This window comes from Chenopodium album, chromosome 2 (genome assembly GCF_948465745.1).
Source record: "Chenopodium album chromosome 2, dcCheAlbu1.1, whole genome shotgun sequence".
Classification (NCBI taxonomy): Eukaryota; Viridiplantae; Streptophyta; class Magnoliopsida; order Caryophyllales; family Amaranthaceae; genus Chenopodium; species Chenopodium album.
The window spans coordinates 18,438,591-18,463,304 of NC_137835.1; the positions used below are offsets into that span (position 1 = coordinate 18,438,591).

The 24,714-nt window shown below is 36.1% G+C and overlaps 1 protein-coding gene across 3 annotated transcripts; it reads right to left on the reverse strand.

The window, feature by feature from the left end:
* Positions 1 to 584: 584 nt before the first annotated feature.
* Positions 585 to 21,055, reverse strand: LOC145583988 (E3 ubiquitin-protein ligase RHF2A-like). 3 transcript variants are annotated; one of them, XM_081640932.1, is made up of 9 exons: positions 20,971 to 21,055; positions 8,882 to 9,025; positions 4,099 to 4,145; positions 2,857 to 2,919; positions 2,657 to 2,762; positions 2,173 to 2,546; positions 1,603 to 1,710; positions 1,200 to 1,496; positions 585 to 717 (listed from the first exon to the last, which is right to left on the reverse strand). In XM_081640932.1, exons 2-8 carry the CDS (start codon positions 9,011 to 9,013, stop codon positions 1,265 to 1,267), a joined length of 1,062 nt encoding a protein of 353 aa, XP_081497058.1. In that variant the 5' UTR covers positions 9,014 to 9,025; positions 20,971 to 21,055; the 3' UTR covers positions 585 to 717; positions 1,200 to 1,264. The 3 variants fall into 3 exon arrangements, with proteins under 3 accessions (XP_081497058.1, XP_081497065.1, XP_081497068.1); XM_081640939.1 differs by lacking the exons at positions 8,882 to 9,025; positions 20,971 to 21,055 and adding exons at positions 4,855 to 5,162; positions 5,196 to 5,437; XM_081640942.1 differs by lacking the exons at positions 8,882 to 9,025; positions 20,971 to 21,055 and adding an exon at positions 4,855 to 5,437.
* Positions 21,056 to 24,714: the final 3,659 nt, after the last annotated feature.

Genomic DNA, 24,714 nt, shown 5'->3' on the forward strand with positions numbered 1-24,714 from the left:
GTACCAAAACCCGGACTTTTATAGCACCAACGATATTTCTAGATTATATTTGGTATAATCGGATCTTTGCATGATAAACGACACCAAAATTTTATAATTGCAAATTTGTAATAGAGTATTAATAATTGTTAGTAATTAGTTTGGGCAATCATAAATACAACCTTGCAATTACACAATTGATTCATTCTTAATTTCCTTCTCTCATAAAATATTCAGTACAGTTCAGTTCAGTTCAGCTCCAATAAGTTCAGTTCATTCCAGTTCAGTTAATCAGAACAGACCCTATGTTGATTTTGGAATACATAATAATATTATGCAACATATGAATCACTAATTAATTTTTTGGTTAATGATATGTAATCACGAGTAGATCAGTAGCCTAAACCTACACGTTTTTTTCAAGCCACTGGGGCCGAGCCATTGTAGATCACCTTTAGCAGGTTCCTTTAAAGAACAACCCAACCTACATGTCTTGTAATGAAAAATGATAATGTTTTACTCTAAAAGGCAAAGGAATTTCTCATATTTTTCATTGCATAGATAGAATTACAGCCATAGAAACACATATTATGGAAATTATTTCTCAATAATTATTTGTTTACATCATTATATACATGCATACATATATACATTGGCAAACAATTGATCATGTGAACTCTTACGTTTCATATGGTGTAAAGTTCATTCCATCAGAGTGCCACAGGAGTTTACGACCGCCTGAAAACCAAAAAGAAGTAGGTTAATCTAGTTATTATCTCATCTAAGGCAATAAAACTGCAAGTCTGCAACTTTACTGGCTACTTAATCAAGTTATTCATAATGTTTCAAAGCTCAATAATGTTCAAAGACACTCTATAAGTAAGGCTGAAAAATAGCCACAGCGAATAATGTACTGATGAATGATGATCTACATAAAGTTCTCTCAATATGTTCACTTACAGTTGGCAATGATGCAAACCATAATAAGCACTTAAACATTCAGATATATAACTCGACGCTAGCTGCCTACAGTGATCATCATAAAATCACTTAGAGGAATTGGAGTAACATATGAGTACAGGCTATATTCTTAATAATAGTAAATGCGATTAATAGTAGTTAAATCAACTGGCAATTTACTGTTCAAGACAGAGGGGGAATTTGATGGTAGAATGATAGCAAATTCGACTTAATAACTAGATATAAGGTGAAAGGCTCACCATGTGGAATTAAAAATCCCAAGCAAGTCTGAAAAATGCTGAGCTTGTAGTATGACATTTTGCCATCACTCATTTGAGCTATCATTTCTCGTGCCCCTGCCTGCATGACTGGATTGGGAGGCATGATCGGATCCTTTATTCACTCTGTTATCAAGTCTTTCCATTAAGCGAGAAAGACCAGCAATCCCAGAATTCACCTCCCTCCTAACCTCAGAGCCTAGTTCAGCCACGGAATTTCTCTGAGCAATTAGCCTCTCCTTCAAGCCTCTAGTATTCCTTGAAATAGATTCCTTGGATCTTTATAATAACAAAGAGTTAGCTTAAAGATGCTGAAACAAAATTTCAGTAGCCCTATTAAGTTGTTAAGGAACTTCAAAACATGTGGCTTAGTGTGAGATTATACCTCATTGACCAGGAATTAAAGCGAGTTCTTAAAGATTCTGACAATGACTGCAGATCTGATGGTTCTTCTGTGTACTGACTTCCCAAGGAAGGTTGAGTAGCAAAGTTTCTAGACAAGAACCAAAGATGAAAGAAATCACACACAGTAGCTCAGCAATACAAGTAAAATATGTGTCTATATAATCAGATAGTCCTTATAAGAAAATCTACTTTAGAAAGAAAAAAAAAGAACAAGAATGTTATGTAAGATTTTGACAAAACAAACTCATGTTGAGAAAAAAAAAAAAAAAAAAAAAAAAGTATAAGAAAGGCACATACTACGTATTTCCAACATCTTTAAATATGAAGAAAAAAAAAACCTAAAGTATACGAAAGGCACATATTTTGTCTCTATATGTTCACATCTTTCATTGCATTTATATATGATTCTCACCAATGATATATACAAGTTAGTTTGGAAATTTCTTGCATCTAGCTAGTCTAATGTTCTAGTTTATTTCCCATTGTTGTTTCAAGGATGACATCTAAGGAACAAAGATCAATTAAAGGGTCATGGTACTTGGATACATACTGGGTTTCTGATAATACTCTTTGTCGATTTGCTGGTGCAACATTAGAGTGAAGCCTATAAGAAACATCCTCATCAGTCAGTGGGACTGGCACTGAAGTATCTGGATTACTTCGCCTCAGTATGGACGCACTTCCAAGAGACACTGAAGTTACATGACCTCCACCACCAACAGGATTCATAGCAGACAGAACAGAAGCATCATGAGGACCATTGGGCGTTGAGAAAACAAAGAATGGTTGGTGCCGCTGTGATGATGACCTGTTCCTCTGGCCTTCTCTCCGGAAAACAAATTGTCCACTTCTCATGGAAGCTGCAGCAGCCAAGTGCTGAAATATATGCTCTTCAAGATCAACTTCACCAGTGTCGGTAGGTAACTGCAGTGTTTAGGAATATTGCCGTGATGTAAGACACAATGACATAAAGTGCATTTATGAGAAAAGATGAAATGAAGAAAGAAGCATGGGAAGGCTGATAGAAAACAAACATGCAGTTCAAGATTCTCAAGGATGGGATGATAGACTTCTGTCCGAGTTCGCGACCTATTAGCTCTGAGACTCCTCTCATGCTCTATGGATTCCAGCAACTGTTGACTTTCACAAGATGCAGAAAAGATGTCCATTTATAAATCAAACAAATGAATGCACAAATGAAAATGGAATATGCAAAAAATCCAGAGCTGGAAACCTTGATCTATCTTTCAGGCTGATAGGTTGCCAGCACATTGGGCAATTTGAGCTTCTATGGCACCTTTAGGACACAAAAATAAGAAGGGATGTCAGCAACAAAAAGGCACATTCTTGATAAATATAAGGAGTAGTATTATAAGTTATATATTTTAAGGTTTTAAACTTGTTATACTAGTATTATTTTTTTAATACTAAACTACAATAGTACGTGCATAACGAAAACAAAATAAGCACCAAACTTTTTATCAAAAAAACAAAACAAAACAAATTAGATTGGACATCATCATAAGAATCTACAGTTGAAATTATTAATGCGTATATTCTTAAGAAGACAACATCTCAAAAGAAAATGGCTGCATAAGTTAACCTTTGATTCAATAGTTCTTCTTCTAAGGGTGCTTCCCACAGATATGTTAAACATTATGATAATCCTCAAAGACTTCTTATCATATATACGTAGTAGATTTTTAGATAGATACAAATAAGAAATGTATGGTGACCAATCTGACCATGATAAAGAAAATAAATTGTTGCCACATCCACTGAATTGGAAAAAGATAGGAAATCATTCGTTTAGATATGACCCACATGTGACTATGAGAGTTCCAATAAAGAGTGAGAGAGAGGATAGTTAACTTATAAGCCTAGTAAGTCACTCCATCTATTACCAATTGGCTTTAGAATGGAACCCTTTGTATGCGGTAAGTTCCCTTTCGGCAACAAATCCTTAAGGAAAACTAGTGTCTTTAATTGCGCCTTAAAATCAATGAAGAATGACAAAGCCCCGACTTCAAATGCACATATCTCTCTATCTAGAAATGATTTGTGTAGTGATTTAAGTTGTAGATGAAATCTACAATAACTTTCTAACAGCTGGTCATAAGCCCATTGTAGTAAGAATGAGAGAGTTGTGGTTCTTTTACGATTAGTTGTCGACAGCTGAAAGTTCCTGCCCAACTGTTCAGAAAGACATAAGGAAGTTTGCCCAATCTTTTTCCCGTTTCTAAGTTTTGCATTTAATCCTGATTTTGTTTCACGGTTTGCTCATCACAGCTAAAAGGGTTATTCCTTGGGGAATAATTTAGAATTTCCTTGTGTTATCCAATCACCTGTTCCTTTTTATATTTTTATTTTTATCCAAATACAACAAAGTGGCTAAGTTGGTATTCACATAGAGGAACAAGTAAACAAAAATATGAACTTGGTTAGAATATACAAGTGAAAATGTCTAGTTTGATACCATTCAAGGATGCAATGAAGGTGAAACTCATGCTTGCAACCAGTTACCTGAAAACATTGAAAAAAAATGGGTGATAAGAATTACATATAAGTGCAGCAGAGTGTAGTTATGACAATGGACGAAGATAATTCCTCAGACATAGCCAGAAAAAAAGTCAAGTCATGCTAGGTCAGGTTGATTAATTTGAAGGTTCAAAGGTCAGGTTGATTAATTTGAAGGTTCAAGTCATTTTTAACTATTCCGGTTTGGTTGGATAGCAAAGTAGAAGAGAAAGAGAAGGGAGGAAAAAAGGAAAGGTGACGAATGGAAGGGGAGGGAGAAGATAAGGTTACATTTTCCCTCCAAATCTTTCCAACATTGGAAGGATTTGGTTTGTTAAAGAGGGCGGGAAAATAAATCCTTCCATTTCCCTTCCCATCCCTCCTACTAAAAGGTATCCAAAGAAGGGAAGATGAATCCCTTCTTTTCTCTTCTCTTCCATCCCCTCCAATTCTCTCAATCCAAACAAATGTATATGATAGGAAAAATTGCCCGCAATAATCCGACCTTTTGGCCGTCCGCTGAAAATAATCCCACCTATGGATTATTTTTAAATAATCCCACCTTTACCCCCCCTTCTTTTTTATTCGTCCCAACCGGTCAATTAACTTGTTATAGCAAGTTACTTGACACGTGTCGGCACCTGATTAGTCTAAAAATTAAAAAAAAAAACAAAAAAAAACAAATAATTAATTTTAGAAACCACCCACCACCCACCAGCCAAACCACCATCTCTACCACCGATCCCGGCGCGTTGACCCCCCTGCCACCGTTCCCGGCGCGCCGACCTCACCTGCCACCCTCCCCTGAACCACCGTCGAACCCCCTCCCCTGAACCACCTTCGAACGCCTTCCTCTTTCACGAAATCTCCCCCTTGAACCACCCTCAAACCCTCACGAAACCAAGATTGCCTCCCTTTGAACCACCGTCGAACCCCCTGCCTCCCTCACGAAGCTAGGCGCGTGAACCCCCTTCTCCTCAACCACCCTCGAACCTCCTCCCACTGTCACAAAATCCAGTGAACCTCCTCCCTCCGTGAAATCAGGCGTCGCTGAACCTCCTCCCTCCGTCACAAAACCACGACTTCGGTCCCCCTTGCCTCGATTTCTGCCGCTCAGCCCACCGCTCTCCTTCCACCGTCACGCGAGCTCCGTTCTGATGGTATGGTGGATCGGAGGAGGTGGATTGGTGGAGTATTGTGGTGGCTAGGGCTGGTGGAGTATTGTGGATCGGAGGAGGTGGATTGGTGGAGTATTGTAGTGGCTGGGGCCGGTGGTATGGTGGATCAGAGGAGGTGGATTGGTGGCTGCTCCTTTAATTTTTTTTTTTAATTTCATTTTTTTAATTTAAAATTTAGACAAATTGTATGGTGACACGTGTCTTTTAAATCCAAAAAAAAAAATTTACCTTTGTAACAGGTAACCGGTAACTTGGGACCATTGGGAGAAGATCGGGGGTAAAGGTGGGATTATTTAAAAATAATCCAAAGGTGGGATTAATTTTAGCGGACGGCCTAAAGGTGGGATTATTCCGGGCAATTTTTCCTATATGATAATGTTTTTTCGAGCTATAAAACATTTAGGTTCAAAATGATCAAATAAACTAAAGGATTTTAATACACCCTTTCTTTTTATATTTTGAGTACTATACAATCATATATAAGCTTGTCTTGACATACTTCCTACGTTCATTAAAAATTGCACATTTCTTATTTCACGGTCTCCAATGCAGTGGTTTGACCTCAAATATCTCTATTTGTACAAAAGTAAAAATTGTAAACAGTTAAGATTTTGAAAATATAAATTGAGACAACGCTAACACTACATCACTTTATTATTATTTCTCTTATATATTAATGAGAATTTACGATCACGCTTTTTGACCTTCAAAAGAAATTTGGTGCAATTATAAGTGAACGGAAGAAGTAATTTACAATATATATTTTCAACATAGCAAGTCGAAACAATACTTACATAATCATTTGAAGCCAAATCCTACCATACACGACTTCTAAATTTAAAAAAACATAAATAGTTGAAAGAATGTTGTGAAGGAACAATTCTTGAATGTTTTACTTATAAAGTATGGTTTCTTTTGAAGTCAATTTTAACCAATCCAAATCATTTTGGTTCAGATTAAATTAGCTACAGGCAGTAAATTTTTGTTTAACGCCCACTTTTTTAAAGTCTGTGTGTTTAATGTTACAAAATTAGCAGTTTTGTCATTTAACCAATGACCAATAAGAATCTCCATTCCAGAAAGAGAAAAGGGGGAAAAAAACTCTCAAATCAAACTGTAAAAAGAATCACTGGGTGGTCTAGATTGAGTCAAAGAGTCTATTTCTACAATGTTAAGTTTAAAACTTTGAATCATTTTTTTGAGGGTGTCGACTGTATTGCATTCCGTCAAGAATGGTAACATCAGGGTATTAAATAGAAAATGAGGGATTTTGCACTGTCCAACTCAATGCATTATCATCCACCACCCCCTCCCTTCTCCCAAAGAACATAAAAGAAAGTGTGTGCATATCTCTCCCTCTAACTATTTGTCTGACACTGACTATGAGAGAAGGGTGTAAACACATACAAGGATTTTTTTTGGATAGAGAGAAATGGAGGGAAAGGAAGAGAAGTGAAAAGGAAGTATGCATCATCCTTTGTTTGGATACCTAATGCAAGGAGAAAATGCGAGGGAATTGGGAAGATTCATTTTCCTTCCCCTTTAAAAAACCAAATCCCTCCACTGTTGGAGAGATTTGGAAGGAAAATGGAAACTCACCTTCTCCCTCCCCTCACTTTCCCTTCCCTTTCCTCTTTTTCCTTCCCCTCCCTTTCCCTTCACTATTGACCTATTGTTATCCAAACATAGTATTATATAGGTGGGTATTCCTCTACCTATCTTTCCTGTCATGAATAACATAAACACAACGGAATGCCAATTTTTTATTACTGGTACACTGAGCTATTGGAAAATATGTTGCCTTCAAAACATGCGTAAACTATAACTATTTGCACACATGAGGAGCTTAGAAAACAGATCAGATTTTTATTTGGTTCTTGCATAAGCAACCTAATGGTCTTCCATTACATACAAACTTCAAAGCATACCTCATTTTCACATCTATTTTTAAGAATTCACCTCTAAAATCATACATTTACGACAACATCGCATGGACATATAAGATTAAGTACTCGGTAATTAACACAAGCAAAAAATGGCCATTCTTAGAGGGAAGGTACCAAGGCTCCAATCATGTTCTTCAGAGACCTATCTTTGATTCTCTCAAGGCTGATGTCACTATGTCAGAGTTTCAGTATGATAAAAATATTCCAAATTTTCATCCCCAAATGATCGTATCAATGTAACAGAGCTCTAAAGTTCACAAACTTCGAACTTTTTTTCCTCTTTCTTTTCAACTGGAATTTGGTGGACAGACAACCTTACAGCTAAAGGATGTGGAATGGAATTGATCTTTTTCCTCAACATTTTGTTCACATAAAAGAGCAGATGAATTTGATTCCCCTAATTCATAGCGTAATATCTTTAGGTGTATTGATAAATTTCGAATCCACTAGAGAATTGTAAGGTTTTTTTTTTTAAAAAAAAAAAAAAAAAAAAAAACAATTATCTCAAGTGCAATTAAAAATCTAACTCAAAATTAGAATACGTATTTGACCAGAACTGAGTAATACAATTTGGTCACCAGACATTTGGTTTCAGCTTTATGGAAAAACCTACAATTTTAGCTGTAAAGTTTTTGGAGTGCTGAAGCCCTCATTTAAATAAAACAAGCATTCAGCAAGGTCAAAATGCAACCCAACAGAAATTTGCAAAATAAATCTTTTCTGAGAAGCACTTAAAGAAAGAGTGGGAAAGCATGTAGTATTTTTAAGCTAGAAAAACAATAAGCAATTTTAAACAAGGATGATGGGAGTAGGTGACAGCTACAGAAGGAAAAATAAAGGACTAGCCACTAGCCCAACCAAGTGATCAAATGTATCCTCTAACCTTTATATTTTAAAAAAAAAAAAAAATACCCTAGTAATTTAACCCCCCCCCCCCCCCCCACTTTTTGTGCATAATCTATATTGTATTTACGAACCTTTCACTCTTCCTAAAAAACTTAACTGTTTCATAAATCTTAAAAAACAAGTATCACCTTGTACTAGTCTCTAAAATTTTCTTAAACTAAAATTGTATGATGGTTCCTCTTCCCCAAGGACTTCATATTGTTAAGAAATCAGCTTCACCTAGTTCAAACTTCCTAAGATACTTCTTATTTACTTAAAACTGATCCTTCCAAAATAAACTACAAAGATTTGTTGGCTCACACAGATATCATAGGCCATGGAGTTTCACTAAAAAAAAAAAAAAAAAAAAACTCCTTTCAAGGCTTACGTACTTGGTACCATGAAAGATGATGACTGAAAAGGCCCTTGGTTTATTTGTAAAAAACACAGAGAGAGCCAAAAGTTAGTCATCATTGTAGAAATTAGTTTTGCTAAACAGATACAAGTTTATGTTAGAACGGAATTACGGAAACCATAGAATTGTCCAAATTGTATACGGCTATTCTAGCATAAAGCCATATCCCCTCAAAAAATTTCATCTCGATCGATGTCAAGATCTAGCATTGAAACTCAGATATCCATAGAAATGAACATCAACTCAATTAAAATTTGATCTCACCCTAAGTCAATACTTTGCAAATACACCGAGCAAATAAAAATAATTGCACAATACCGTTGAAGGATCACTATGACAGAAATCTTCAAGGCATATGCAGCAAGTATCATCACATGCTTCTAGCACCTCGCCTTCTACAAAGGTTCCAATAGCCGTTGAATGATTGTTACTCTCCCTAGCAATGTCCATTTCTGAATGCTCCTACAATAAGTCAAACAAAAAGCACATGTAAGAATGGGAAATAAATCTACTAAGTTTTACTGAAATGTTGTTAGTAGGTACTATAACAAAGTAAACCAGCTCCCTTAAAAGTGGTTGGCATGAAGCCAGTGACAACAATGTGATTGACTTGGGGCTTTAGAAACCCATGATGCTAAAAGAGATACATGGGCACACGATAAGCATGTTCCCTATAAGTGGGGGGAGTCTCAAGTGTTTCAAATCACAAACGGTGATACTTGTGAGCACCTCAAGAATTTTTAAGGCCTTTTGCCAAAATGATTGATCATAATTTCTGCCTAAGTTAGCTACTTTAAGGCCAAGTTGGAGACTTCCTAGTACCCTCTGTAGTGGATTCTGTTAAACTGCAGGCACATTTTGTAATAATACAAACTTTCCTATGCTTCTTCTTTTCTAACACTATCTTATCCCTATTGTCCTCATTATACCTTTGACCATTAACATGGTTGGTTGTGTATGCAATATGCATGGCCACCTGAACTCAATTAATTTAAACAGCCATATTGTAGTATACATGTTCCTAAGAAAGTGTACGTGTCAAGTGGAACCCCCTCTCCCCCCATTGACTAGAATAACGTCATGCTTAGTACTTAGACAAATTACTGCATTTGACAGCAAAAGGTTCTTATAGTAAGGTTCGAGTTTGAGACCAGCAAGAGGTATTCTTGATATTTAATAATAGTATTTACCTTGTACTAATTTTATTCAATTCATTTTATGTTACTCCATATGTGCTAATTTTCACTAGTTTCCAAAAACAAAAAAATAAAAATAAAAAAAACCTATGTAAAACACTAAAACATACAGAGTACAATCCGATTATTTTACAGTATGTCATTATTTCCTACAACTAAGTCAAATCATGATATTCAAATTCAAAACACAAGGCAACCCAGACGCAGCTATCCCATTCTAGTTGTGTATTTGGCAGGCAGTTTTCAAAGCTTATAAGTTTTGATGATGATGAACTTAAACTAAAGCAAACTCAACTAAAGGTTTACAAGTGTTTAAGTACAGGAGAAATGGACCTTGGTGAAGGAAGAACATCTTGTATTATGAAGACTTGAAGAATCTTTAGTTAAAGGGTTAAAGCAATAGAAGAAGAGTTCTCTAACAAGAACTAAATTGCTTAATAGCCCTAACAGGAACTTGAAGGTTGTAAGCTGAAGACAAAGGAACTTAGGCTACGAAGTTCCAGTTGTGAACTGGAGACCAAGTGACAGCAGGAACTGTTCCTGGCCTGCGTGAAGCCCAAGATATTCAGAATTACAGAAGCGCGTCATTGAGATATTAATTTAGTTAAGATTTTATCTTCTAGATTTATTGTTAAATATGTTAATAAGATATGCATAAAATCTATTAGAGACGTGACAAGATAATTTGGCAAAAAGATAAAATTGGAAAAATATAAAAAGATAGATTTTGAAAAAAAAAGATTTTGTTTTAATTTATTTTCCTAAAATCAGTTGCAAAACGATATTATTCTTTTATATATATCTTCTTGTATTTTTCGAAAAGGATTTTTCTTCAATAAAATGATTGACCAAAAATCGTATTTTGAGATAAGGAAAGTTAACATCTTTATCTTTTGAAAACCTACTTTCTATACAAGTTATACTTGTATAAATAGTGGAGGTAAAACTGCTTTCGATTTTTGTAAGTTTATGCGTGAAGAAAATCTTGTGAGCTGTATCAAAGTGTAAGTTTGCCAAGCTTTATCTTGTCATATTAGTTTCAGGTTTTATGCATAGCTTGCCTAACATATTCTAGACATTTTACTTACTGTAATTGATTAGGTAATTGGGTGAGAGTGTATGAGATTTATAATCACATATAGTAGAAATTATTTTGTGATAAAGAGTGCATTAGTACTGTGAGAGTACGAGTGAATTCAAGTCAGGGGATTTGAATTGGGTAGGATTGAGTCTTACCGTGCTACAAGTTCTAGTTGGAACTTGTGTTTAAAGGTCTGGATTATAATAGGTTTGTAATTTCATCATTGCCCTATTATAGTGGATTGTTTGTGTGTTGAAATCCCTTAGAAGGGTCGAGGTTTTACTTCCAGTTGGGCCCTGGAAGGTTTCCTTGTAAAACTGTGTGTGCACTATCAAGTTCCTTTTATATTTTGTTTTAAATTTGAAAAAATAGCCAATAGGAACTTAACTACAATTCACCCCCCCTCTTGTAGTGTTCGTTTCAACTAACAATTGGTATCAGAGCAAGGTTCTCTCGTGTAAAAAGTATAATTTTGCTGAGTAAGATCTTGAGGAGAAATGAACTACAAGGAAGAAGGGTACTCAACCCAACATCCACCTATGTTTAACGGTAAGTTTTATACCTACTGGAAGAACAAAATGGAGATTTTCATTAAGGCTGAGAATTACCAAGTTTGGCGAGTTATTGAAGCTGGTGACTATGAGGTAAACGCAACAAATGCTAAAAATGAGGTAGTTCCTAAACTTATTTCTGATTATGACAAAGAAGACTATCAGAAACTCGAAATGAATGCTTTGGCAATAAAGTATTTACATTGTGGTCTTGGACCTTATGAGCATAATCGTATCATGGGGTGCAAGACTGCAAAACAGATTTGGGATCTACTCGAGGTCACACATGAAGGAACAAACGAGGTAAAACGTTCTAAAATTGATTTACTGATGTCTAGATATGAAAGGTTTGAAATGCAGTCCAAAGAAACTATATAAGAAATGTTTACCAGATTTAACGACATAATTAATGAATTGAACTCCCTTGGCAGGCACATTCCTATTGATGAACAGGCTAGAAAGATTTTGAGAAGTCTTCCACAGGATGAACGATGGAGATCCAAAGTTATTGCCATGCAGGAAGCTAAGGACTTCACTAAGTTCAATATGGAACAACTAGCTGGATCACTTATGACCCATGAATTGCATCTGAGTTCCAACAACGAAAGTTCTAAAAACAAGAGTCTTGCTCTAAAGGCTCTAGACTCAGAGGAATCTGAAGTTGATGAAGAGGAGATGGCTATGTTAGTCAAACGATTCAAAAAGATGATGAATAATAGAAGGTTTGACAGAAACAAGAAGCCCACTCAGAGACACTACTTGTTTCAAATGTGGAGCAAAAGATCACTTCATTAAGGATTGTCCACTCAAGGACGGTAAGAACAAACCTAAGGAGCAATCCAAGGAATCCAGAGTGTATAAGCCTTACTTCACCAAAGACAATGTGAAGAAAGCAATGTCAGTCGCCTGGGGAGATACTGATACAGAAGAAGAAGAAGAAGAAGAAGATCAACCTCTTGAAGAAACAGCTCATCTTTGCCTAATGGCAAAAACAGATGAAAAGGCTAAGCTGAAGGAACTTGAAGCTGAGGTATGGTTTTCTGAAAGAGATCTAGAACATTTCTCTAAAAAGAATCTAATAAATGTTGTCTTGGATATTCAAGAAGATCTTAAAGAATTGCATAGAGCCAAACAGCAAAGTGATAAAGCTTTAATCACTTACCAAGAAAATAGTGAGTGGGCTGACAACATGAAATTTGACATTCAGTATAGATTCTTTAGTCTTTTTTATGACAATCGTGTTCTAAAAGAGAACTTAGAAAACTTAAAACATGATAACATACTCTTAAATGTTGAACTTTCTATGTTAAAATCAGGAATAGACTCACCTAATTCTGAAGTTCCTTCTCTAGCTCAATTCACCAATTTTGAAAAACTAAAATCGGATTTAGAGAAAGTCAAAATGGAGAAAGCCAGACTTGAGGGGGAACTTGAGAAGGCTAAGAAAGGTAAGAAACCTGTTGAGTACATAGTTCCTGACTGGATTACTAATGCTCAGACCAAAAGAACAGAAGGTCTAGGTTTCAAGAAGAAGTTCCAAAAGGAAAAGAAGTATGTTAATTTGCCGAGTAGTATTGTTTGTCATTTCTGTAGAAAAACTGGACACAAGCAGATAAATTGTTTAAAGAGAGAAAGTAGCACACAGAAAAATAAAAATTATGTTAAGCAAATTTAGGTTATGAAAAATAATCTCACTCCTATTACACAGGAACCTAAGGAAACCTGGGTTCCTGATACTAATGTTTAATTCTTCATACAGGTTCCAGTGTGGGGGAACAACACTTGGTACCTCGACAGTGGTTGTTCGAAGCACATGACTGGAGACAAATCTAGATTTCTCTCACTGGATGCCTACTATGGAGGAACTGTGACCTTTGGAGACAATATGAAAGGAGATATAATTGTCATTGGCAAAGTAGGAAGGTCAAGTTCCCATGCTATTGATAATGTATTTTTGGTCGAGGGTCTCAAACACAACTTGTTAAACATTTCACAATTTTGTGACAAAGGAAACTCAGTAAGTTTTACTTCAAATAAATGTAGAATCATTCGCAATGACACTGGGAACATTATTTTAGAAGGAACTCGTAAAGGGAACACATATGTTGTGGATCTTAACGAAGTTCCTAATAGCAGTCTAACATGTCTCAGTGTTATTGAGAATGATCTTTTATTATGGCATAAAAGATTTGGTCATGCAAGCTTTTCACTACTCGATAAACTTAGAGATAAGGAACTTGTGGAAGGTCTCCCTTGCATCAAGTTCCTATATGACAAAGTGTGTGATGCTTGTGTTAGAGGAAAACAAACTCGAAGTTCCTTCAAATCCAAGAAAATGGTAAGCACCAAAAGACCTTTGGAACTTGTTCATATGGACCTATGTGGTCCTATGAGAATCCAAAGCAGAAGTGGTAAGAGATATGTAATGGTAATTGTTGATGATTTTTCAAGATTTACTTGGGTTTTCTTTCTTGTTAGCAAAGATGAAACATTTGATGAATTTGTAGCATTTGTAAAGAAAGAACAGAGAAGAACAGGTAATCCACTGATTCACCTTAGGTCAGATCATGGCACAGAATTTGAAAATTCTAAATTTGATGAATTCTGTACTGAGCATGGTATGAATCACAACTTCTCGGCACCAAGAACTCCACAACAAAATGGAGTGGTGGAACGCAAGAATAGAAGTCTTGAAGACATGGCTAGAACAATGCTAATCTCAAGTGGTCTGCCAAGAAACTTGTGGCAGAAGCAGTTAATACAGCATGTTATATTCTCAATAGAGTATCTGTTAGAGCCATCACCGACAAAACTCCCTATGAGCTAATCAAAGGGAGAAAACCTAACATTTCTCACCTCAGATCTTTTAGTTGTAAATGCTTTGTTCATAATAATGGTAAAAGAAACTTAGGAAAGTTTGATGAAAGAAGTGATGAAGCTGTTTTCTTAGGATATGCCTCAAATAGTAAAGCTTATAGGGTTTATAATAAGAGAACAATGTGTGTTGAGGAATCTGTACATATTATATTCGATGAAACTAAACAATTGATTGATGTACAGGAAAGTGATGATGACTTTGAAATTGGACTTATTCGCAAGACGGATCAAGATGAAGAGTCAACATCATTACAAAAGCAGCCGGAAGAAAATGAGGCAAATGCAGAAGCAAATGAAGATCCTACATTAGAAAATGCAACAGGAACTCCTCAAGTTCCAGAACAGAGCGAAGCTGATCAAGAAGTTCCAGAAGAAGTTCAAATTGAAAATCAAGTTGAAGTTCCAAACCAGTCACCAACAATGAAGAAAGATTGTATCCAATTAAAGACTTTACTCCAAAGCCTTGGAAACATCAGAAATCTCATCCAGTTGATGCAATCATGAGTGATATCACAAAAGGAACACAGAAGTTCCTTCTGTGCATTTTATGCGTTCCTATCTTCAATGGAACCTAAGAACCATGTTGAAGCTTTGACTGATGCGGACTGGATTAATGCTATGCAAGCCGAACTTAACGAGTTTGAAAGAAACAAAGTATGGCATCTAGAACCTAGACCTAAGCAAAAGAAGACAATTGGATTAAAATGGGTGTTTAGGAACAAGCTAGATAAGCATGGTATTATTGTCAGGAACAAAGCTAGGCTTGTAGTACAAAGTTTCAATCAACAAGAAGGTATTGACTATGAAGAAACATTTGCTCCTGTAGCCAGGTTAGAAGCTATACGCTTACTCATTGCATTTGCTGCTTATATGAGATTTAGGCTGTACCAAATGGATGTTAAATGTGCATTTTTGAATGGATATCTTGATGAAGAAGTCTATGTGGAACAGCCTCCTGGATTTGAAAATCCAGAATTCCCAAACCATGTCTACAAGCTTGACAAAGCCCGAAGCAAGCTCCTAGAGCATGGTATGAAAGACCGTCAAAGTTCCTATTGAAAAATGGTTTTAAACGTGGAAAAATTGATAAAACATTGTTTTTAAAATCAAATGGAACTGACATATTAGTTGTACAAATTTATATTGATGATATTTTATTCGGTGCAACTAATGAATCTGTGTAAGTATTTTGCTGACTCGATGAGTGGAGAATTCGAAATGAGTATGATGGGAGAGTTAAACTTCTTTCTCGGATTGCAAATCAAGCAAACTGAAGAAGGAATCATGATCCATCAACAAAAATATATCAAGGAACTGATCAAGAAATACAAGATGGAAAATGCAAAAACCAATAAGACTCCTATGGGTATTGGAACTAGGTTGGATGAAGATCCAACTGGAACTTGCATAGACCAAACTATGTATAGAGGTATGATTGGCTCTTTACTCTATTTAACAGCAAGTAGACCTGACATATCTTTTAGTGTAGGTCTATGTGCCAGGTTTCAAGCAAATCCAAAGGAATCTCACCTCGTAGCAGTAAAGAGAATTCTTCGTTACTTAAAAGGAACTGATGACTTGAGTCTTTTCTATCCTAGAAATGACTCATTTGAATTAAATAGCTTTACTGATGCTAACTATGCAGGTGATTTGGTTTAACAGAAAAAGTACTTCAGGTATGGTTCAGTTCTTAGGACCCTATCTGGTTTCTTGGGGTTCCAAAAGCAAAATTCTGTGCATTATCCAGAGCTGAAGCTGAGTATGTGGCAGCAGCAGCATGTTGCTCACAAGTTCTATGGATAAAACAACAGGTTAAAGATTTTGGTATTATTTTTTAATGTGTTCCTATTTACTGTGACAATACCAGTGCTATTTGTATTTCTAAAGATCCAGTTCAACACTCAAAGGTAAAGCATATCCACATTAGGCATCACTTTTTAAAAGACAATGTGGAACAAGGGAATATTAAGTTAGAACTTTGTCAAACAGAAAGTCAAATTGCTGATATTCTAACCAAACCCTTATACGGAGAAAGATTTGAGAAATTGAGATTGGAACTTGGGATGATCAAGCTAACTTAATTGCTTCTGAAGTTCCAAGATATGGCTGATTGAAAAACAATGTAAATAAAGTTTAAAGAGCTTTTGGCGCAACTTTGGTGTGACAAACATAGCTGAAGTGTCACCGTTGTTAATTACTAAAGGTAAGTCCACTAAAACACTTATTTATGTAAGCAATTAATAATATACTGTGCATATGTGTTTAAACCGTGTTCCAATATGTGTATATTTAGAAAGAAATTATGATTTGTAAAATTAAATGAATTTGGAAAGAAAGTGAATTTTGAAAATACATCCTGCCAAATGATTTTACAAATTAATTGAATGTGTTTCAATTAATGACTGAACAGTAAAACCATTCAATTCCCTTGCACCGCTTCAATAAATATAAAAAGCATCTTTCACCCACCTTTTCACTCCACCGTCAAATCACATTCACCCTCTTCAGTAAACAAAATCACAATCAAACACCATGGTTATCATTGCAGAAATCGTTTCTTCTGAAAATTCCCAAAACACCGAACACACCATTCAAGAAGAAACTTCACCTTTAGCAATGGTGAATTATAAACCTTCTCCAAAATCAACCAAAAGTACCTCTGATTCTACCAAACCCTCTGAAAACCCGAAACCTTTACCCTCAAGCCCTAAGGAAGTTGAGAGCAAGAATGTTGAAGAAGAGTACAATACTTCAAGTGTACTCGATAAATTGCGTCAATGGAAACAGAAGAGGGAGAAAGAAAAGTCACTTGAAAAGGAAATTGAAGAAGTTGATGAGTTCGAAAAAGGGGAAAATCAAGGCGAAGAGAAAAATCAGGAAGAAGAAGAGAATCAGGGAGAAAGTGAAGTGGATGCCTCTGCACAGGAAGAGGAAGAAGAGGTTGATGAAGATGATGACCAAGTGGTGCAAGCGCAAAAAGGTATGTTACTGGTCATAGACTTGATAGTACATGGTGTAAGAAGGCTAGGTTTTTAGAATTCTTCGATTTAATCAAATTTCAAGGATGGGAGTATATGTTATCTACTGCTTCAAATAATGTGTTATATCCCGTGGCTATGGTTGAATTTTGTGCAAAATTTCAAGTTAAACAAGGGAAGATTTCTAGCTTAGTGAATAAAAAGAAAATTGAGTTTGATGTTGAAAAATTAGGTAAAATTTTGAAAGTACCTACTGCTGGAATTGAACTGTATGTGAAGGGGAAGAATACTGTGAAGGTAGGAAATTATCTCACTGGAGATATAGTTGAATTTTTGGGAGGACAAAGGGGGAAGAATGTTATGAGCCATAATGATCTTAGCCCTCTTAATAAGCTGTTGTTCAATTTGGTGAGAAAAACCATATTGCCCAAGAGAAGCCAAGCATGCTTGATGGACTTGGCTGTTATCTTCTGTCTCACCAAGAAAATCAAAACCAGAGGATGTGATTAATGGGGAAACACATCAAGGTATAAACCTTGAAGTAGTAAATGGAAAGGTTAGAAAAAGTGAAGTAAAGAAAACAGTGGGTGAAAAAAGAAAAGGGAAGGAAGTTCCAGAAAAGGCTGTGAGGAAGAGTAGGAGGATCTGGTAAGGCTCCTAAAACTAGCTTGGAGAAACCTCTTGAGATAGATGAGGATGAGGACAAAGTCACTGCAGGACAAGTGGCTAACCGGTGGACAGAGCTGATATTGAAGAAAAGCAGTTGAGAACAGCCACAGAGCAAATAAAAAATCTCGAGAAGAAGGTCCAAGGTCTTGAGAGTAGTCTCAAACTACAGAAGTTGGAGTTCCAGAAGGACCTCAAGAATCTTCAAGAGAAGTTGGAGGAGTATGTGCAGCAGAATTTTGAAGACAACAAGAAGATCCTTGAACTCCTTGAAACTTAAACAAGACCGGCCTCATCCATCCTATTTTATCTAGCCTATCCTTAGCCTCACTTTTGTTTCTCTATGTTTTATTAATTCAGTCATGAACTTGTTACATTTCAATTTCTGTTTTAGAATTGCTTTTTAGTACTATAATATTTTGATAACTAAGCAGGAAGTTATTTTTGACTTTAATGAAACATTTTGGAACTTGGTGCAACCATGTGTGTGTTATATTGTGAAAGCTTATGTAGACAAGTTGGACTTATTGGAAGTAAGTTAGCGGCGCTGCCTTCAGTTTCCCACACTCGATGAATTGCTTGTGGAGCTGTTGTCAGAAGCTTAACAATCTTGAAAAAGCAGGACTTTTTTATGATGCCAAAAGGGGGAAAAGAGGAAGCAAACTTGAAGGTTTCAGTCGTTCTGGGTTCCAGTTGAGAAAGTATCAAAACTTCTCTGTTTTGGTAGCTTAGTTATTTCATGTTCTGTTTTTCTTTGTTTTGTTTGTTTTTTTTTCTCATTTTTGTTTCTTGTTTTTGTGTGTTTACTTTTTGTCAAAAACTCAAAAATACAAAAATACAAAAATACAAAAATACGTCCTTCTATGTGTTTTAACTTTTGTCAAGAGTTTGCTTAAGTTTGTCATCATCAAAAAGGGGGAAATTGTTGAAGCTTATAAGTTTTGATGATGATGAACTTAAACTAAAGCAAACTCAACTAAAGGTTTACAAGTGTTTAAGTACAGGAGAAATGGACCTTTGTGAAGGAAGAACATCTTGTATTATGAAGACTTGAAGAATCTTTGGTTAAAGGGTTAAAGCAATAGAAGAAGAGTTCTCTAACAAGAATTAAATTCCTTAACCTTGAAGGTTGTAAGCTGAAGATAGTAAGTTCCACAAGGAACTTAGGCTACGAAGTTCCAGTTGTGAACTGGAGACCAAGTGACAGCAGGAACTTGTTCCTAGCCTGCGTGAAGCCCAAGATATTCAGAATTATAGAAGCGCGTCATTGAAATATTAATTTAGTTAAGATTTTATCTTCTAGATTTATTGTTAAATATGTTAATAAGATATGCATAAAATCTATTAGAGACGTGACAAGATAATTTGGCAAAAAGATAAAATTGAAAAAATATAAAAAGATAGATTTTGAAAAAAAAAAAGATTTTGTTTTAATTTATTTTCCTAAAATCAGTTGCAAAACGATATTATTCTTTTATATATATCTTCTTGTATTTTTCGGAAAGGATTTTTCTTCAATAAAATGATTGACCAAAAATCGTATTTTGAGATAAGGAAAGTTAACATCTTTATCTTTTGAAAACCTACTTTCTATACAAGTTATACTTGTATAAATAGTGGAGGTAAAACTGTTTTCGATTTTTGCAAGTTTATGCGTGAAGAAAATCTTGTGAGCTGTATCAAAGTGTAAGTTTGCCAAGCTTTATCTTGTCATATTAGTCTCGGGTTTTATGCATAGCTTGCCTAACATATTCTAGACATTTTATTTACTGTAATTGATTGGGTAATTGGGTGAGAGTGTATGAGATTTATAATCACAAATAGTAGAAATTATTTTGTGATAAAGAGTGCATTGGTACTGTGAGAGTACGAGTGAATTCAAGTCAGGGGATTTAAATTGGGTAGGATTGAGTCTTACCGTGCTACAAGTTCTAGTTGGAACTTGTGTTTAAAGGTCTGGATTATAATAGGTTTGTAATTTCATCATTGCCCTATTATAGTGGATTGTTTGTGTGTTGAAATCCCTTAGAAGGGTCGAGGTTTTACTTCCAGTTGGACCCTGGAAGGTTTCCTCGTAAAACTGTGTGTGCACTATCAAGTTCCTTTTATATTTTGTTTTAAATTTGAAAAAATAGCCAGTAGGAACTTAACTACAATTCACCCCCCCTCTTGTAGTGTTCGTTTCAAGTAACACTCTTAACAGACAAAACAGCCTCAGCTGCCATTCAAGACAAAGTTGTGTATATGGAATAGATATACTAGCCTTGGCAGCCATTTAACTTCATGTCTTTATCAATATGTTTCGAAACTTCAGATCTTTAGACATGTATTTCTGCAGACTTTATGGTGTGAAATCATATCCAGGCAGTTTTTTTTTTTTTTCAAAGATCATATCCAAGCAGTTTATTATACATAATTTCACACTTCTCACTTTCTATCTCTGAAATTCCACTATTCAACGCTTACATTCCAATGAATCCAAAAGAACATCACTTCAAATTATTTACTCCAAAATTAGAGTTTTTTTTTTCCTCCTATACACGCATAATAGTCAATTATTTTAAAATGTATACTCTTTCTGTTTCTCATTTTACACACCGCTTTTTTCAATCAATTACGGAATATATTGCTATGCTGTTTTTCCTTTTCGAACGGTTCCTTATAACGATTCATGTTAGCCAACCCCAAATTATTTTGCGGCTAAGGCTTTGTTGTTGCTGTATGCATAACAATCAATTGCAACAAAATCTAAGATGAAAGTATATGCCACAAATTCATTAAAAGAGATGCAAACCACACCCCCAATGACCCACAAAAGAGTTTCTATTTTCCTAAATTTATAGACAAGAACATATTCTGAATTTCTGATAAATAACATAACCCAATCACCAAATTAAATGATCAAAGTTGGAAAATCAACTATATACCCAACTTCAGCAAACAATACATTAATCAAACTCAATTAAATAATGTAGGAAATATTTATCAGGCCAAAACATTTCAAAATTAACCATGAATTAGCCTTATAAAGCATTGAATTTTGAGAAAAATGATGTACCTCAACTGGGGAATTCAGAAACGGCAGGGCAAATTTTGCCCATGAAAGGGAGAGGTGAAGGTAGGAGCTGCAGAATTCCCAGACAATGCAATCTTTGAAGGTAGGGAATTTTTCGAAAGTTAAGTTTATAAAAAAGTTTGAGCCTTAATTTTAGGAAGTAACAAGGGAATTTTGGGATTTGCCATTTCATGAGAGAACTTTGAGCCAAAGAGAAAGAGAGAGAGAGAAAATTTGCAAATTTTGTTTATAGGTTTTGCTAAAGAGAAGTTTGGTGTAACAAACTTGTTAAATTGGTGTAACAAACTTGTTAACGCTAATTAATTTAAAAACGTTGTGGTGGCAAACTCTGTTGTAACAAACTTGGTTAACGAATAACGATAATTAACTAGTTATTTGAAAATTTATAATGATCTGAATAACAATAGTTCGGATCATTATAAATTTGTAGGTTTGATCAAAATTACATTTTTTTATTTTTTTTTTTTAAGAAACAAATTAGAAAATTAATACCATGTAGAGTAGGGGATCCTGTTTGTACATATCCTGCACAATGATTCAGTTGGACGGTATCCTAAGATTTCTAACACGACATGCTTATACAGTTATACCCTATGTTTAGTTACTCCGTATCTACTAAAAAGCTTGTTTCAAGTCTCCGGAAAAGTTAGGTAGTACTTGTACTATTGTAGTATAGTTAAGGTGTATGTTTGCCCATTGTTGTTGAAGTGTATGGTTGACAATTTGACATGGCTTGCTTATATACATCTATTTTGTTGTTGAGATTTATCTATGTTCTTTAAAGTAGTTCAATATTTGCTGAGATTTCTTAATGTTCTTCAATATGCCACGTCTTCTCTAAGATTAGATCAAAGGTTTTAAGATCGAAAGGACAAAAATGTCAAAACAAAAACCAAAGCAAAAGGCTGATGAGATGTGAATAAATCGTCATACTTCAAACAAATCGTGATACTTCATAAGACCACTCTACTACACGATTAACCAAACAAATTAACCAAGTTCCTTCCAATCCTATATACATTTCTTTAGCACGATTAAAGGCATGTTCTGTTCAGCTTAATTTCAGTTCACTACAGTTGTTTTCAGTAAATCGGAACAAGACCTAAGTCTGTTTAAGAGTTACTTTTCAAATCTTTTTTCAATGCTTTCAAAATCCAGCTACTCTTGTTCTGGAACAACACGCTAATCAATCAACAGACTCTCAATGGTCTGGAACATTTCTTCTGCACAACAGTCCTTAAGACTAGCAATTAAGGACTGTCCAGAGTTGTGCCATAAGTCCATAATTGATCAACTATACAAGCACGGCAGCTACATCCTGATTCCTGATCACTTCATGTGCAGTTTTTTTAAGTAGACAACATGGACAACTAGACAACATGTCCTTTGAATTCAGAAGATGGTATATTGACCTCGCCAGAATTCAAAAGATGCTATATTCAACCACATTTAGTATCAAAAAAATGGTATACTGACCTCGCCAGAATTCAGAAACACCCCCTGGACAACTAGACAACATGTTCTTTGAATTGAAGCCGTTACTTGCCTACTGGTAAATGGTAAAAAATCAGCCCTAGCCACCAGCTGAATTAATTTCCCTGATGTATGTTGGAAAAATACCTGTTGATTCCATGAATAATAATAGACAAATCAAGAACTTCCCTTGGAACAAATTCGATCGCCATACTCGAAACATAGACCTGTCCTCCTTCTGTTGTGCCGTGGTTTGGAACCCACTGACTTAGAAGCGAAATACGCCACCACCGGTACAGGTTTTCCGATGACGCACGCCCCCCAAGTTTTACACAACGACCTTTGCAATCCGTGTACCCGAATCAAAGGTTGGAATTGCTCAAGAACTGTTCAGATCTCAAAGGGTAGGTTTGTGTTTTTTGTGTTTAGGGTATTTTGAATAATGAAATTAACGTGTATTGATTTTGGGGTATGAGGGTATTTATATGAATATAATGGAGTAAAGAACAAGCCAAGAAATTAGGTCTTTTAGCCCACGCAAGCCCACCGCCCAAAAGCAAACTGATCGACCGAGCTCTCGCTCGCAGTCGAGCGAGCTATCGCTCGGCCTAGCAGAGAGCAACTACGGCAGCGAGCTAGCGTGCGAGCTATCGCTCGAGCTCTCGCTCGCCCCTGTCGCAAGCACATGGCCAGCGAGCTATAGCTCTCTCGTATCCGAGCTATAGCTCGGCCTTGCAGCGACCACGAGCAGCAGCGAGCTATAGCTCTCTATTACCCGAGCTATAGCTCGGCCTTGCCAAAGCTATCTATCCTTGCTAGAGCTATAGCTTGCACATATCACTCCCTCGTTAACTCCTCCTACACTCACTTAGTAAATCTCCGATTTGCATTACTAGAATCGCAATTACTCCAACAATCCCCCACTAATGCAAAACGGACATGAGATCATGAAATCTGAACAGTAAATGAAAGTCTTAGTACTTAAATGCTAGTATCCGAAGATTTGAACTAACATATTAGTGCACCAGGTTTTTCAACACTTCCCTAGTAAGTATCCTAAGATTTGAACTCCTAGGAGCGAGGAAGGGACCTTGTAAACACATACCTTGACTTTAGAGCTTAAGCAATTCCGCAAATTTGGCTACCCTTGGGATCTCATGAGTACTTCAGAAGGATCACGCTCAATCCTCCCTAGAAGAGCGCCACTCTTCGTACCCAAGTAGGTGTTCTCAACATTCCTAGCAAATCCAAGGACTATTCATGCAGACATGTGAAACTTCACTTGTACCTTGCAAATCCAAGGACCATTCATACAATGGAACTAAACATTAAGAACATTTAAGTTCAACCTCCATCATTCAGTAGTGCACCATCTAGCCGCAGCTCAACGAGCTTTCGGGCAAGATGCACTCACTAGTGCACCATCTAGCCGCAGCTCAACGAGCTTTCGGGCAAGATGCACTCATCTTCGGTGTCTCTATCGGTCCCTGCTCAAGTAGTATCTGGGCTAATAGTTCCTGATAACTTAAGATCACTATAACTCCCTACTCTTGAGCCACTGGGCTAGAGACATTAAGAGCTACGCTCAACCTGCCTCTTGAATCTACCTGGTCAACAACCACTCAAAAGGAGTTAGATTCAACATACACCAACAGTGTAAAACAATAATGAGTCAACCAAACTAGGCTCCAGACTCAATTAGAACAAAAGTTCAAGTTAAAGGCACATTGGTGCATCCATGTAAGCTGTCTCATCTGACCACCCAACCTGGGTCATGGACACATTAAGAACACTAAAACTCAACCTGTTAATATCAAGCAATAGGTCTAGCAAGGCATCTCATAACCATAAAAATTAGAGGGTTACCACACCAGATACCTCAATTACGTAGACTCATTATCTGACACTTCGTCACTGGAATGAAAAACCACATGGGAGTTTTAAAACACCATTTCCTTAGACGATCAAGCACTTACTTGTGCTCCATCCTTTTTTTTAAGGAACTGCTTGACTCTTCCTGCTTTTACATACTCTCACCAGAATACCATTTCCACAAGCTCTGTCTTACTAGGTAACTACCTTCGTAGTTCCTATCAACACACACAAAGACACTTGAGAAAATAATGTAGAGAACTTGAGGATCAACTTGCCCCCACAACGGACAAACTTCCATAGTTCACTTTGCAATAACTTATATTCTTGACACTTATCATCCCTAAATAGCAATGATCTTTGCTTCCTACCGGATAGTGC

Coding starts and splice junctions, on each gene's coding strand:
- LOC145583988 (XM_081640932.1), bottom strand. CDS start 9,013: ATGGACATTGCTAGGGAGAGTAACAATCATTCAACGGCTATTGGAACC. Junction 2,920..4,098: donor CTTCATTGCATCCTTGAATG/GTATCAAACTAG, acceptor TGTGTCCTAAAG/GTGCCATAGAAGCTCAAATT. Junction 2,763..2,856: donor AGCCTGAAAGATAGATCAAG/GTTTCCAGCTCT, acceptor ATCTTGTGAAAG/TCAACAGTTGCTGGAATCCA.